Below are 16,725 nucleotides of genomic sequence, written 5' to 3'. Positions count from 1 at the left end.
TGCCATCTCTTTATGTACTGATTTCACCAACTATTCCACATAAATTAGTAGAGAAAACACTGGGTGGAGGGGGATTTCATACCCTCAGATCATTTTAATGTGACATTTTATTTCTGCCAGTATTGAATTGTCTTATCACAGTTCTACCACATGTGAAATGTCTCCCTGTGTACTTTTAGACATTTGCAATATGTGGTTGGGGGTTGTTTTATTCTTTTTTTGTATCTGGAATGATATACACCTACTCGCAATTTTAAAGCAATTTCTCCTTATTCCCATATGTAAGGGAAATCTGTGAGGATTTTCCCAGATATTTTCCTAGATATTCAACAATACCTTTCCCCCAATATTTTCAGCCAATTTTATCATATAACCTTTCACTTCCTCTAGTTTTGTATCATATTTGTTAAGTAGCTACCAATGTGTGTTTCGTGCTCAGTTATTTCTCTTATATGTAAGGTATTTTTCAACACAAGATTGAACTTGAGAGAACTTAAACCAAAGAGAATTTTTCCTTGCAACTCAGCCTGGACTGCTGTGATCATAGTGCCCTGAAGAACCAAATCTTTTCTTTTGAAAAGGCTGCTCCCTTCTCCCAAACATGGCATCATTTGAAACCTGTGATAGTTTAGTATTTGCTAAAAAAAATTCACTCTCTTTTACTTCCCTGGTTTATTTGTTGCATATAATTTATAGGATTTGTTTGAAGTTTTATCTAAGATTTCCTTTCTCATAGGGGAGCAATATTCTTTGCGTTGCTAGGCTAATAATTTACCAACCTGTTACCCCATTTGAAAGTATTCTGTTTGCTTGCTTTGGTTGTTGGTGTAGTTAATTTTTTATATCTATGTGCATCCATACAGTCTAATTGTTGTTCTTTCCTAAAAGATTTTTAACATTCTTTTTCTTTTTTGTAAAAGCTTTGTTTCTCTGTTCTTTCTGCCAGGCTAAGAAACATTCAATATGTCATCAACACCACCCTGATTGTGTTCATCTGGCGCGTATTTATTGCAAGGTCGCAAATGGCACAAAATATGTGGTACTTTATGGTACAGCTCTGCTACAAGTTCCTTAGCTACTTTAGAGTTTCCAGCACCCTCAGGCATTGAACATACCTGTCTGGTTATTGACTACCAGCTCTTGGAAAGACCTCCAGTCAACAATTGTGTGCGTGTTTGAGCTTCAAAGCAGCAGAGTATCTCTCAGCTGCTGTGTCATTCAACATATTTCATTAAATACTCATAGCTTATTTTTTTCCTAATAAACCACCATCTTACGTCTCTAGGTCTACCAGGCTACATATCAAAGCCATAACTAAATATTTGGACACAGGTCATTTTAGAGCACTTACCCCTGCTGAAGGGATGTAGATTACCAAAGCTGCCCTATTTCACCTCGGATACAAAACACTATTTAATAACCCTCAGTCTCATCTCTTCCTATGCCCCAAATGAAATGTGAAAATATCTGATAAAACAAGAAATAGCTGACTAAGTGGAGGTATATTTTTCAAAACCCTTCATTAGATTAATTGAGAGCAATTGGGATTTAAATGTTTTGCTTTTGCATGGGGCAGCCTCACTTCAAAGATAAACAAGAGAAAATAAAATCAGCATGAGAGTGGTGGAAGGTTTCAGATTTTTCTCTCTTCTCATGGCACACAGATTTCAGTACACTTTTTAAAATGCATGTCTTTCCCACACACTTAACTGGTTTTATACATTTCTTCTTTTCCACGGGGAACACTGCAAATTGTATTAAGATAAAAAACTATGGGCCCCTAAACCATAAAATGTCCAACATACTACAATTTCAATGATATTTTTTTCATTTTTATGCCGTGAAATGATGCATGTCTAAAAAGTACGTCATTTTTCTTTTTTTTCTTTTTTCTTTTGCAGAAGCCACCATAGTTAAGCTGATATATTTGATATATCAGATATATTTGAAGCATAAATCATCTCCATATAATATGGACCAATTCATTACAAAGTTCAAGGGCCTTCCCTGTCCTGACGATCATTTATATGGACAGTAACAATTTGCAAACATTCCTTTTGGGTTCAGATATTGCTTTTTCAATAATAATAATAATAATAATAATAATAATTTTATTTATATCCCGCCCTCCCCAGCCGAAGCCGAACTCAAACTATGCTGATAAAATGAGATTATTTCCCCTATTTGCAGAGCTATGGCAATTTAGACAGCTGTGTGGAATGCAATTGCACAAATGTCAAAAGCTGTTATGGATGCAACTCTTCACTCTTCCTTTTACAATATGTTGCAACCCTTACATTGGCATTCATATTGCATTAGAGTTGACTAGCCTTTTGCTCAGTCTGGAGAAGCCCATTGTCAAGCCCAGGTCAGATATTGTGAAAGCCTCTGCATTAATGGCCTGCTAACAAGTGTATAATGATTAAGGCCAAAATTAGAAATCCAAAATTAGAAATCCAAAGAGGAAAAGCTGGGAATGAAAAGGGCTAATTGAAAATTACAGTAGCACATTATGTTGTCGTCTTCAGTGGCATTCTCCCCTGCCCCCGATAGATTGGTTTTTGAGATTATATGTTTTAAGTGATGTGTTGTGACAGTGGAATGGATATTATTATTATTATTATTATTATTATTATTAGTGCTCCTGAAGACTAATAATGCTGAAACGTATCTGGCTCTTGCAAGGTTCATTCACAGAACCTTTTAAAAGTTTCTAATTCCAGCCATGCTGCCTTCTCTTTTCTGTTGCTGCTAAACCTAAACATTACATTAAAACACGTGGAGGCAGCTACTGAAAATAGCAAAATTAATTTCCCTGAGATTTATGGCAACTTAGGTCCTTAGATCTGAGCTTTTTGAACTGTGTGTTGTGACGTTAGCGTGTTGGTGCAGTGTGCACCCCTGGACCTTCTCCCAGGTCCAGGGGTAAGTTTAGGCTCCAGTTTGCTGGTAAAACAGAACTACTGTGCCGTGAAATGATGCAATGTCTAAAAAGTGTGTCACCAACATGAAAAGTTTGGAAAGTTCTGTCTTAGATTGTGGTTTTATGCATTTCCTTGTTTCACAGTAGCCATCACAAGTGGTTGGTGGTGAAAACACACAGCATAATTATCATGACACATAGGAGATGCTATTCTCTCTTTTTGCAGGAGGCAGAGAGGGGATATATTGGTGGTGGCAGCAACCCTGTATATTCTAGTCCATAAAGCTGACTTGTACACTAGGAAATTCCTAGTCTCCATTTTTGATCTTGTCCTTAAGATTGTGAATGACATTACCAGGCAAGAGCAAAGGAAATGGGTGCAAGAAACTAGTTCATTTCCAACTTTCTGAGTGTGTTTCAAATATGATTTTCTAATGTGTGTTTCCTAAAGAAGGAAGAAGATTACTGTTCTGATTAAAAATCTTTTCCAGCTTGCCTCCAATGACTTATTCAACAATTGTAAGAAAGCAACTCGTTTAAGACTAATAGCCAGAGAACCTCCTCTCTGTTTTGTTAATATTTAAAAAAGACAGGTTTGAAGCTGGGGCGGAGGAAGAGTCCAAAGGCAAAGATGCTGCCCTAGCCCATGTTAGGGAGAACAGTGATTATTTTAAGACTCAGATAGCTAAGATAAGTGGCCTGGAATGGGCTTTTCCCATTGTCATCACATTCAGCATAGCAAAGTAGGATGCTTTTTCTCATAGAATCATAGAATCATAGAGTTGGAAGAGACCACAAGGGCCATCAAGTCCAAACAGGACCCCTGCCAAACAGGAAAGACCATCAGAGCACTCCTGACATATGGTTGTCAAGCCTTTGCTTAAAGACCTCCAAAGAAGGAGACTCCACCACACTCCTTGGCAGCAAATTCCACTGCCGAACAGCTCTTACTGTCAGGAAGTTCTTCCTAATGTTTAGGTGGAATCTTCTTTCTTGTAGTTTGGAACCATTGCTCCGTGTCCACTTCTCTGGAGCAGCAGAAAACAACCTTTCTCCCTCCTAAAACTATTTCCTTTGCCGCTTCCATAACCACCACTTTTCATGGGTGGCTTTTACCCAACACCTGGAGGCAGGGTCTCAATGGGCACCTCAAGGCTCCTTTAATGTTACAAAGATGCAAGCACTTAGGTCCTACTTAGCTGACGAGAAACCCAACAATGCTTTTGTGGAAGCCCGCAAACTGTTTAAATGCAAACCAGCACAAATTGTTCAGCAAATGGCTGTACTGGGAACCAGACCCCCTCCTTACGATGAAATCAGGATGCAAGAAGAACAATTTTATTACCCTGAAACCAAATGGGACACACACTGCCAGGAGTGGGGCTGGGGCAGGAGTGGGAGCCAGGGCAAGAGCAGAGCTCGGGGCAGGAGCAGGAGTCGTGGATCCAGCCGCCCCCCAAAGGTTCCTCTGGATGAGGAAAGGGTAGTCGAACAGTGCCCACCCAGACCTATTGTCTGGTTGGAAACAAGTAATGAACCTACCCAATTCTGAAGACTCTGGTAAAAGTGACTGAGTGAGTGAAGAAGAAGAGGGAAAGGAAATAAATATTAATTGCTAAAGTTTCTGGATATAATCTCTGCCCAAATGCTACCTTGGGTTGAGGTTGTTTGAAGAGGCAGCTAAAGATGCGGTTGTTGTGATTTCCCCCCTGCATGGAGTGCACCAGGTATTAAAGAAGAATACAGGTTTTGTAGGGATGATGAATATTGGACAATGTGTGGAAGTTTATTTGAAGGTTTTGTTAGAAGGAAAGGTGGGAAGAAAAATGTGTAAGGGGGTTGAGGAGGAACCAGGGGAGGCTGGCAAAGAGGGGGAGGAAGGATGGACACTTCAAGGGGAGGAGGTAAAGATGAGGAGAAGGGGGCAGTGGGTCATTTAACCCAGATGAATGAAGTAAATGAAGGGGGCATGATCGGCTTAGCAAGCATGACAAATGCATATGAAATTCCTATTATAGGAGCTATAGGTAATCAATTTGTCAAACCCTTCCTTATTCCTTATTCAAGGGAAGTGGGGGGCGGGTTCAAATTACTTTTACTCCTGAAGGAGCAATCTTGCAATTTTCCCAACAGCAGAGAGGCATTTTAATTCTATAGGCAGTTCTGGCTGAATTGGATTCTAGTAACATAACAGAAGTAGAAAACAGCGCCCTACCTGGAGTCTGAGCAGAAGGCAACTCTCCTGGCTTTGCTGTGAATACAATTTTGGAATTGCAGGATATCTGTTTTTAAGCAATTCTAAGCAAAATTTGTATGAGCAGGATATCTGTTGCTAAGCAAAAACAAAGATTTGCCAGACTAAGATTAAATACCTTGGTTTTAACTTTTCCTCCACCAGAGGGAGCTGAGAACAGAACGCAAGGAAACTATCTGACTGATTATTATTTTTTTGATTTTTTTGCAGGATGAGAATCACAGATTATGGGACTATATCTGCTCCTCTTTATGATCCTTTTGAAAGGGGACCAGATCAAAGAGCTGTGTTTAATCAGCTAAAAATTAAACTGATGCAGCTCTAGGGCTCCCCAACCCAGACAAACCATTTCAACTGTATGTTCATAAGTACCACCACAACGGGGGTGGTACTTTGCTGGGAAGTTGGAGGAGGCCTGCAGCATACCTTTCCAGACAATTGGATTTAGTGGCAAAAGAGTGTCAAATCTTTGCCTAAGGCAGTAGCAGCAACAAGCAGATAAATTGACTTTTGGACAAATCAATGTGCCAAATTTTGCATCAACTTTGATGGATAAGGGTGGCTACTGGCTTATTAATAAAATCCCTAGAAGAAAGTTACAAGTTGTAAATATTCTTAATTTGGCCACCCTCCTCTAGATGCAAATGTGGAGGAGCAAGGTTAACAGGTTACGGACAAGGTTTACTCTAGCAGGCTAGACTTGAAAGATGAACCTCTGGTAACAAATATGAGCTAGAAGGAGAGAGAGAGAGAGAGAGAGAGAGAGAGAGAGAGAGAGAGAGAGAGAGATATGCTGGATATGCAGTGGTCATTTTGTGGGGACTGTAGAGGTTGAGCGTTTCTCTATCAGGACAAAAGGGTGAAATTATTGCTCTAACCAGAGCTCTAACCACAGTATGTAAAACTGATATCTACATGGATTAAAATAAAATACATGGATAACAAATAAAATAAAATAAATGCTTTTACTACCCTACATATACACGGGGATTTGTGGAACGAAAGTAAAAATGACCATGCCTGCCTTAAGACACCAAGGTTCTGTGAACAAAGAGGGTCTCTTAAGAGCAGAGAAACATTGCATAGTGGGCTTTTCCACATTGTGATGCATCTTTTAACAAAAGCTTAACTTTTTCATATTTTACACTTGGTGAATAACACAAATCATAATCTTCGCCTGGAATTTGTTGAAAACCCCTAGCAACTAATCTTGCCTTGTACCTTACAACTTCATTCTTGTCATTCATTTTAACTCTATAAATCCATTTTGAATCAATAAGTCTCATATCTGGGGTTTGTGGTACAAGAGACCAAGTGTTATGTTCTTTTAAAGAAGCTATCTCAGAGTTCATAGCTTTATACCAATTTACAGCTTGGTGCTTAGGTAAATTCCGAACATCATTGTAGCTTTTTGGCTCAAAAACTGCCTTATTGGCATACACAGTATTAAAATGTTCATCTGCAAAACGTTGTGGCTTCTGTCTATTTCTATCTGAACGTCTTAGTCCGGAAGGAGAGTCAGACTCCTCAGACTTAATGGGACTAAGTGAACTACTAGTTTCAGGATGTAAATCATCATTGTCAGTCTGAAGAGATGCCTGTGGGCCAGAAAACTCAAGGGAATCTAACCTCTCCTCGGGTGCCTGTGACTTTAAATCATCAAACAAATTATCAGATTCAACAGGCTTTTTGTCTTTTTCCATTAATTCAGAAGCACCATTTCCTGCTGCTGCTGCTTCTTCCTCTTCTTCCTCAGTATTATCTATACCATTAGTATCTTGGAAAACAGCAACTCCATTCCAATTTACAGTTTGTATCATGCTTCTGGTAATATGAAATTTGCCAGTTGCTGATATGTAAATTCTGTACGCCCCCTGCTGGTAGCCCATTAATTTTCCCTGAACACTACTCTCACCCAATTTCTGCTTAGCGGGATAATGCATTATTACATCTGAACCCCAAATGCGTAGGTATTTCAGATTAGGGCATTTTTTAAACAACTTCTCATAGGGGGTGACATCTAAACCAGAATGATAACTGCAATTTCTAACATAGCAAAACGCATTAAGCGCTTCAGCCCAAAAATCTTTGGGCAGATTAGCATCATGCCTGCAGGTCACACTGCACAACTTCCACAAGCCCATTTTGCCAGGGACTTCGGGGGCAAGATAACTCATGAGTAGTCCCCTGCGCTTCCAGGAATTTCTCAAAATCCTCAGAAACAAATTCCCGCCTCGGTCAGAAAACAGGTTCTTAATAGGTTTGTTAAAGTGCATTTTTACCCAGCTACAAAAAACTTTGTACTTCTCAAATGCTTGGGACTTCTCAGCTATTGCATAAGTCCAACAATATCTACTATACTGCTCTATCAGGGTAAGCCAGTACTTAGAACCTCCTAATGATGGTGGGAGTGGCCCAACTAAATCACAATGTACACGCTCAAATGGCTCAGTTACTTTCCTATCTGAGCACCTACCCTTGCGTGCAACCTTAATCTTATTCTTGCAACAGGATAGACATTGCATAAAGAATTTACATGGTTTTAAGTTGAGGCCATTAACAATATTCTTTGTCTTAATTACATCAGCAAAATTCAGATGTCCTAGAACTCTGTGTGCCTCATGGACACACCCAGAATGTGGCCTGACATTACTCAACCCCTGGCTTGAATGTGCTGCTCTGCAATTTATAAGTGATTGGGAGTAAGTGCGAAAATACAGTCTATATAAACCATCAGAGTCCTGGGCATACAATAGACGTTTGTTCCCATCGAAAAACTCACACATTGACTTTAAGAAACGCACATTTATGCCTTGACGAGCAAAACACCTCACTGACAATAAATTGTCCACTGACGGACAGTAAATGCAGTTCGCTATTGTAATGTTTAAAGAGTCAAGTTTAACAGTACCCCTGCCAAGCGACTGCAAGACTTGTGAATTGGCTAAATGTACATTACCAAATTCCTCTTCGAAAGAAATAAACAAACTTCGATCATTGCAAATATGCTGAGATGCTCCTGAGTCCACAATAAAAGACTTCCACTTGGCATCTTTAATTCTTTTACGATCTGTTGTCCGAGCATGAAAAGCTCGCGGCTCGTTTCTGTCTTTACGGTACGATGTCGGCTGCTGGGCTGATGACCGTGATTGACGAACAGAAACCGACTTGGGAGTACTTTGCTTTCTTTTGGATCTGCAGTCCTTTGCAAAATGTCCTTGCTTATTGCAGAACCAACAACGCTTTGCAGCTTTAAATGCAGTTGTATCACCACAAGTTTGCATATGGTGTTCCTCATTCTTTCTGGAAATAGGAGTGCTTATGGCACAAGCCTCCCTTCTATGGGCATTAATCTTGCCGTCACCCCTTCCACAGTTAATTGTGCTGGTGGAACGGCAGATATCTGGCTAGCTATACCATCAAAGTCCTCGTTAAGGGAACAAAGAATAATAAAAACATACTGAATATCAGGTATCTCCATGTCCCTTCGAATTAATTCGCAGCGTATTGCCTCCAGACGTCTCAAGTGTGCTGCCAAATCACCACCAGGCTGCAACTTCGTCTGGTACAGCTGCTTGAAAAACGTCAATGCAGACGCTGACTCTTTTCTAACATGCACTGCTGCAAGACTGTCCCACATTTCTTTGGCAGCTTTCTTATTTCTTATATAGACTACTTGCTGGTTGCTGACTCCCAAATTAATTATTGCCCTGGCTTTTGCATCTCCTTTCGACCAAGCATTAGTTACAGGGTTAGGAGGGTCATCAGTTACATAGGTCCATACTTCTCTAGAGGTCAAAAGCGCCTCCACCCAAAAAGACCATAAACTATAGTTCTCATCTGTCAGCTGTGGGAAGAACAGAGCCTTCTCAGCTTCTGGAACCCGGTCAACCATTCTGGAACACTTCCAGACCCACAGAACTATGCCAACAGGAGAAGGAGTCTTCAAACCTTTCTCAGAGTCCAAAAATATGCAGTCATCCACTCAGCAGCTGGGCCCATAACCAAAGATGTTGGCTTTTTGCAGTATGGTAGCGCTGCAGAGAGCTTGCTGGGGAGACCATGCATTAAAAAGGGACCCAAAAATAACTTAAACAAGGTTTTAAAACACCCATGCTTGATTTGGGCTGAAAACAAACATTTCACTCCGCTATTTTAGGTTGAATGTGCATTCCAACCCCAAAAACACCAATTTTAAATAAGCCCAATCAGAGCGTTATTATCTTCTTTTTATGTAGATGGAAACCAAAACACCGTTTTGCTTCTGTTAGGAATGATTCTGGTGCGCACCCAAAAAACACCATGTGAATTGAAATAAGCCCATTCAAAGCTTATTTGTCTTTTTTCTAAGCATATGGAAGCGAAAAGACGTTGTTTTGTTATTTTGGTCTCATTACATACACTTTGCAATTTCAGGGGTCCATAGAACACGACGAAATAAGCGAAATCCAAGAATCTTCTTCGTATGTAGGAACCCAAAACAACCTGTTTTGCTTTGTTTAAGCTTATTACACTTCGCTTTGCTATTTGTGGGTGAATGAACACTGAAAGAACAATCAAAGCTCATTCGTCCTCTTTCTATTGAGATGGAACCAAAACACCTATGCTTGATTTGGGCTGATAACAAACATTAAACTCTGCTATTTTTGGTTGAATGTGCATTCCAACCCCAAAAACACCAATTTGAAATAAGCCCAATCAGAGCTTTATCATCTTCTTTTTATTTACTTGGAACGCAAAACAACTTTTTGCTTTGGTCGGGGATCATTCTGGTGCACACACAAAACACACCATGCAAATTGAAATAAGCCCAATCTAAAGATTATTCGTCTTCTTTCTTCGCATATGGAAGCGAAAAGACGTTGTTTTGTTATTTTGGTCTCATTACATACACTTTGCGATTTCTGGTTCAATGTGCATTAACACCAATGAACACGACTTGAAATAAGCGAAATTCAAGGTTCTTCTTTCTATGTAGATGGAACCCAAATCAACCTGTTTTGCTTTGTTTAAGCTTATTACACTTCCCTTTGCTATTTGTGGGTGAATGAACACCGAAAGAACAACCCAAGATTATTCGTCCTCTTTCTATTGAGATGGAACCAAAACACCTATGCTTGATTTGGGCTGATAACAAAGATTTCACTCTGCGATTTTTGGGTGAATGCGCATTCTAACCCCAAAAACACCAATTTGAAATAAGCCCAATCAGAGCTTTATCATCTTCTTTTTATTTAGTTGGAACCCAAAACACCTTTTTGCTTTGGTTGGGGATTGTCAGGGAACTGCCATCGGAACGAGAGGAGGAGGCGAGGCTCCACGACGATGCTGGAGAGGGGCCAAGCAGGGAGAGAGGCAGGTCTCCTGTTGGGGAAGAAAATCAGCGCAACACCAGGGATGGAGGGGGGCCAATGGGGGAAGCAGAGAGCAGGCTCAGAGACTCTTCACTGGACACCAGCGGGGAGAGCACAGGTCCTCCTCTACCCACACCCTCCCTGCACAGAAGACTTCCGCGCAGTAGGAGGAGACTGGGCGTCAAACAACTTTTATGTTGGAAAAGGTTTAAGAAACGCCCACTGTCGGATTCTGCCAGCGACTGTCGGATTCTGCCAGCGACTGAACAGCGACTGAACAGCCACGAAGTGAAGGGCTGTCCAGCCAGGAAAGGTTTAACCAGGCCACCCAACCAGGAGTGGCGGCAACTTACGCACGAACAACCCCATATAACCATTACAGCAATCCGACAGTGGGCCAAGGCGGGGGAGCAGGCGCCATGGAGCAGGCAGTTAGAGTGCAAAATCTGGCGGAGAGGAACCAAGATTTGGAACAGCATGTAGCTCTGCTGACGGCGCGGCTAGAAGAAAGGCGGGTGCAGGGGTGGTCAGACCCACCCCCGTCGCAAGGAAGGTACCGGGACCGGTACATAAATTTGGGGGGAAGCTCCAGGACTATAACGCGTTCCGAACGGAAATAGAGTACGCTTTGGAACTGCAGCATAATGACTTTGCTGATGATGGGGAGAGGGTCGCCTATGTTGCTGGGCATCTACAGGATGGCGCCCAGGAATGGGTCAGGCCCCTAATGGCGACGCAAAATGCTGCCTTAAAGGACCTTAGGAAATTTTTTGGCGCGATGGATGCAATGTACTCCAGTCAAGTGGAGCAAAATGTGACTCGCCGGGAACTGATGGGGTGCAAGCAGGGGAGCCAATCAGTTAGAGAGTACTGGTCGCGTTTTGCGATGCTGATCCACCAGCTCGGGTGGAATCTGGACTCGGAGCCCATTCAAATGTTGTTTGAGGAGGGGTTGTCCCCAACGGTGAAAGACGAGCTTTCCCGCGTGCCCCGCCCACAGTTGATGGATCAGCTGACCAAGGCTGTTCTTGTGATAGGAGTACGCCAGGAAGCGCGGGCGGAGGAGAAGTGCGAAGGGAGAGGGGAACGTTGCCATGACTACCGCATTCCTGAAATGCCGAGGCAGTCTTCCCAGCTGGCTGAGCCAATGGAGATAGATGGCGCGCGCGAGGTTTCAAACTCCGGTGGAGGTCGCAAAAAGGAGGGAAAGGATTGGAAAACCCACAAGAAGTGTTTCCTCTGCCAATGGCCAGGACATTTTGCCAGGGTCTGCCCTCAAAGAAAGGCATGGCAAGGAATGGTGGGAGCCGCTGGTGGTAGGGAGGAGGAGGGAAATGGGCAGGCGCAGGGAAACGCCAACGCTTGGCTGCCAATCAGCGGGCACAGCAGCCAGGCCAGCAACTAATAGAAGTGCCCCAGCCAGACCCCCCCAAGGCAGCTATAGCCATAGAAGTGGTGCTAGAACTCCCGAATGGGCACCCAGTCAAGGTGAAGGCGCTGCTGGATTCAAGCAGCTCCTGCAATTTCTTTAGCAAGGACTTCGCTCTGGCGCACCAACTCCACCTGCTGCCCCTGGATTTCCCCTTGCAAGTGACCACCATCGATGGCAGAGAACTTCTGGAAGGGGAAGTGACACACCACATCCCACCAATGAGAATGAGGGTTTCCAGGCACACGGAGACCATTGCCTTTCACGTAGCCACACTGGCAGGACCCCCAATAATACTGGGAATGAGCTGGCTGTCACTGCATGATCCAGTAGTGGCATGGCATCAGCAGACAGTCCCCTTTGGGTCAGCTTACTGCTTGGAACACTGCATGGGGGGGGAACCCCAAGGATGACAGTGGCCAGGGTGGCGGGAATGGCGGTGGAGCCAAAAGGGAAGGTGCCACACCAATATGCTGACCTGCAGGAGGTCTTCAGCGAGAAGGAGGCGGATAGACTACCTCCCCATAGGCCCTTTGACTGCCAAATCAACTTACTCCCAGGGGCTCAGCTGCCAGTGGGTAAACTGTATGCCATGTCGCACAGGGAAATGCAGGAGTTGTGGGAATTTATTGACAAGAACCTGAAAAGAGGTTTCATAAGAGAATCAAAGGCGGTGGGGGGCAGTCCGGTGTTCTTTGTGGACAAAAAGGATACTAATCAGCCCAGATTAGTCGTAGATTTTAGGGCCCTAAACCTGGTATCAGAACCAGGTTTGATTGTCCCACTAGGGGGGGAAATACCCTGGACCGAGTATATAGTAACATCATGCATGGATACAAGACCAAGCCCTTGCCCAATTTGGGGCAGTCAGACCACATATCTTTACTTATGATACCATCATATAGACCTCTCGTATGCAGAATCAGACCATCAACTAGAGAGATACGAGTGTGGCCAGTAGGTGCATCTGAGCAACTTCAAGATTGCTTTCGGAGCACCGAGTGGTCGCTTTTTGTGGAGAATAATGTGGACACATACGCTTCAACAGTACTGTTCTACGTTAAAAGCTGCATTGATGTTGTCACTACCATCAAACAAATACGGGTGTTCCCTAACAACAAGCCCTGGCTAAACAGGGATGTGTATCTTCTGCTAAAGGCAAGAAATGCTGCTTTTCACTCTGGTGATGTGCAACAGTATAGAGAAGCCAGAGCCAAATTGAAAAAGGGCATTAGGAACGCCAAAGCTATGTACTGCCGGAGGATTGAAAAACATTTTGAAAGCTCCGACCCTCGTCGAGTATGGCAAGGCCTGCGACAAATTACAGGGCAAAATATTAAAAACGAACTGGCCAGTAGCAGTGCGCACCTGGCTGATCAACTGAATCAATTTTTTAGTCGCTTTGAGGTGGGAACTGGAACTACCGTCACTACAGCATTGGCTACCAGCACATCATCAGAAACTACTACTGATAGACAACCATTTTTATTACAGACCTCTGACGTACAACGTGCCTTTCGGAGCATTAACATTAGGAAGGCAGCTGGACCGGATGGAATCACGGGACGGGTTATTAGGGACTGCGCTGCAGAATTAGCTGGGGTATTTACGGACATTTTTAACCTATCCCTGTTGCAGGGTTCTGTCCCTACCTGCCTGAAGACATCGATTATAGTGCCAGTCCCCAAGCAGTCAGTGGTGGTATCTCTCAATGACTATAGACCAATAGCTCTAACATCTGTCGTTATGAAATGTTTTGAGAGATTGGTGCTAGATCATATTAAGGCTGGTCTTCCATCCACTCTAGACCCGTTCCAGTTTGCATACAGAAGAAACAGATCTACTGATGATGCTATTTCCATCGCTGTCCATACTGTACTGAGTCATCTAGAACGACAGGGAACCTACGCAAGGCTGTTGTTTGTGGACTACAGTTCTGCCTTCAATACAATTCTGCCAGACAGGTTATTTCTTAAAATGACCAACTTGGGTATACATCAGAAGATCTGTCTGTGGGTAAGGAATTTCCTGACTGATAGGCCGCAGACAGTGAGAATGGGACCTCACTATTCTTCTACTCTAGTGTTAAGCACAGGAGCCCCTCAGGGATGTGTGCTAAGTCCCTTTCTCTATTCCCTGTACACATTTGATTGCACCCCACTGTATAAGTCCAACACAATCATCAAATTTGCGGATGATACAACGGTGGTGGGGCTCATTAGTGAGAACAATGAGACTGCTTATAGGAAAGAAGTACAGGGGTTAATTCAATGGTGTAAAGAAAACAATCTTATGCTTAACACCAAAAAAACCAAAGAACTCATAATTGACTTTAGGAGAAAGAAAAGTGTATTTTTACCATTGCACATAAATGGCGAGGAGGTGGAGAGGGTTGGTAGTTTTAAATACCTGGGCATTTATATCTCTGAGGACCTCTCATGGACTGCAAATATTAATATGGTTGTGAGGAAGGTGCAGGGGAGGTTGTATTTCCTGAGAATGCTCAGGGGACTGAATCTATCTCAGCACCTACTTCTGTCCTATTATCACAGTACCATTGAGAGTGTCTTAACCTATAGTGTATTATCGTGGTATGGGAGCAGCTCTGAAACGGATAAAAAAGCTTTACAGAGAATAATTAAAATTGCCCAGAATGTTATTGGGCTCCAACTACCAACCCTGGATGAGATCTTCACGTCTCGCACTTTGAAGAAGTCACACAATATCCTGAGAGATCCCACCCATCCTGCTCACAACTTCTTTGAACTGTTGCCTTCGGGCAGAAGATATAGGACAATGAAAACACGAACCACACGCCTTCTGAATAGTTTCTATCCAAGAGCTCTGATTGCACTAAATAATGATCTTAGGGCCAGTTGCAAGAAATAGCAAGCAGGAAGTAGGAAGGAATGAGATAGGTTTTAGGTTATGTTATGCCTTTAAATAGGTTATGTTATATTCTGGATTATGTTATGTTTTATAGATTATGTCTGAATAGGATGAGAATGTTGGAGATACGTGCAAATGTGTATGTGAACCCGGTCTTTGGGTGGGTGTTTGATTTTCGTTGTTGTGTATACTGTGTATATATGGACAATGACAATAAATTTATCTTAATCTTAACCCGTGACCTTCCCAATGCCCAGGATTGACGACATTTTAACACGGGTGAGGCAGGGGAAATTTTTTACCAAGCTGGACCTCAGGGGGGCATACAATTTGATCAGGATGAGGGAGGGGGACTGTCAGCGCTGCCCAAGGTCCCAGCTCACACAAGACCAACGCTGCTTCTTTCTCTAGTATAAAAGTTTTTATTGAAGTTCAGTTTCACTTCCAGACGCGCAGCGCGCAACGCTACATCTATAACTTAGACCGTCGAAGCTCCATCTGAATCTCCTCCCCCCTGACACCAGTTTAAGATTCTAGCCTTACTCCACCTCTTCCTCTGTTCCTTTGATTTCGCTTATTTCGTGTTCTTTGGTGTTATTGCAAATTTACCCAGAAATCGCAAAGTGTGTGTAATGAGTCCAAAATAACACAACGCCGTCTTTTCGCTTCCATATGCGCAGAAAGAAGACGAATAAGCTTTGATTGCGCATATTTCTATTCGCATGGTGTTTTTTGGTGTGCTCCAGAATCACCCCCAACCAAAGCCAAAAGATGTTTTGGGTTCCATTTACATAAAAAGAAGATGATAAAGCTCTGATTGCGCTTATTTCAAATTGGTGTTTCTGGGGTTAGAATGCACATTCTCCGAAAAATCTCAGACATGTTTGTTATCAGCCCAAATCAAGCATAGGTGTTTTGGTTGCATCTCAATCGAAAGAGGACGAATAACCTTGCATTGTTCTTTCGGTGTTCATTCCCCACAAATAGCAAAGCAAAGTAATAAGCCTAAACAAAGCCATACAGATTGTTTTGGTTCCAGCTCCATAGAAAGAAGAATCTTGGATTTCGCTTATTTCGTGTTCTTTGGTGTTAATGCACATTGACCCAGAAATCGCAAAGTGTGTGAAATGAGACCAAAATAACACACCGTCTTTTCGCTTCTATTTGCATGGAAAGAAAACGAATAAGCTTTGATTTCGCTTATTTCGTGTTCTTTGGTGTTATTGCAAATTTACCCAGAAATCGCAAAGTGTGTGTAATGAGACCAAAATAACACAAAGCCGTCTTTTCGCTTCCATATGCGAAGAAAGAAGACGAATAAGCTTTGATTGCGCATATTTCTATTCGCATGGTGTTTTTGGTGTGCACCAGAATCAGCCCCCCCCCCCAAGCCAAAAGGTGTTTTGTGTTCCATTTACATAAAAAGAAGATGATAAAGCTCTGATTGCGCTTATTTCAAATTGGTGTTTCTGGGGTTAGAATGCACATTCACCGAAAAATCTCAGAGTGACATGTTTGTTATCAGCCCAAATCAAGCATAGGTGTTTTGGTTCCATCTCAATAGAAAGAGGACGAATAACCTTGGATTGTTCTTTCGGTGTTCATTCCCCACAAATAGCAAAGCAAAGTAATAAGCCTAAACAAAGCCATACAGATTGTTTTGGTTCCAGCTCCATAGAAAGAAGAATCTTGGATTTCGCTTATTTCGTGTTCTTTGGTGTTAATGCACATTGACCCAGAAATCGCAAAGTGTGTGAAATGAGACCAAAATTACACAACGCCATCTTTTCGCTTTCATATGCTTAGAAAGAAGACGAATAAGCTTTGATTGCACATACTTCTATTCGCATGTTGTTTTTTGGTGTGCTCCAGAATC

General features: G+C 42.5%; 1 protein-coding gene across 4 annotated transcripts in view; it reads left to right on the top strand.

The window, feature by feature from the left end:
- Positions 1-2,608, top strand: part of FAR2 (fatty acyl-CoA reductase 2) — a 123,616-nt gene extending 121,008 nt beyond the window's left edge. For 3 of the 4 annotated variants that reach the window (XM_053387492.1, XM_053387493.1, XM_053387491.1), the window contains one exon: positions 947-2,608. In XM_053387492.1, the coding sequence (XP_053243467.1) occupies positions 947-1,109 (163 nt within the window). In that variant the 3' untranslated portion in view covers positions 1,110-2,608. The remainder of the gene's footprint in view (positions 1-946) is intronic. The other variant, XM_053387495.1, reaches the window with a different exon arrangement.
- Positions 2,609-16,725: the final 14,117 nt, after the last annotated feature.

This window comes from Podarcis raffonei, chromosome 5, assembly GCF_027172205.1.
Source record: "Podarcis raffonei isolate rPodRaf1 chromosome 5, rPodRaf1.pri, whole genome shotgun sequence".
NCBI classification, from domain to species: domain Eukaryota; kingdom Metazoa; phylum Chordata; class Lepidosauria; order Squamata; family Lacertidae; genus Podarcis; species Podarcis raffonei.
This window is presented reverse-complemented; position numbering and strand designations above follow the sequence as displayed.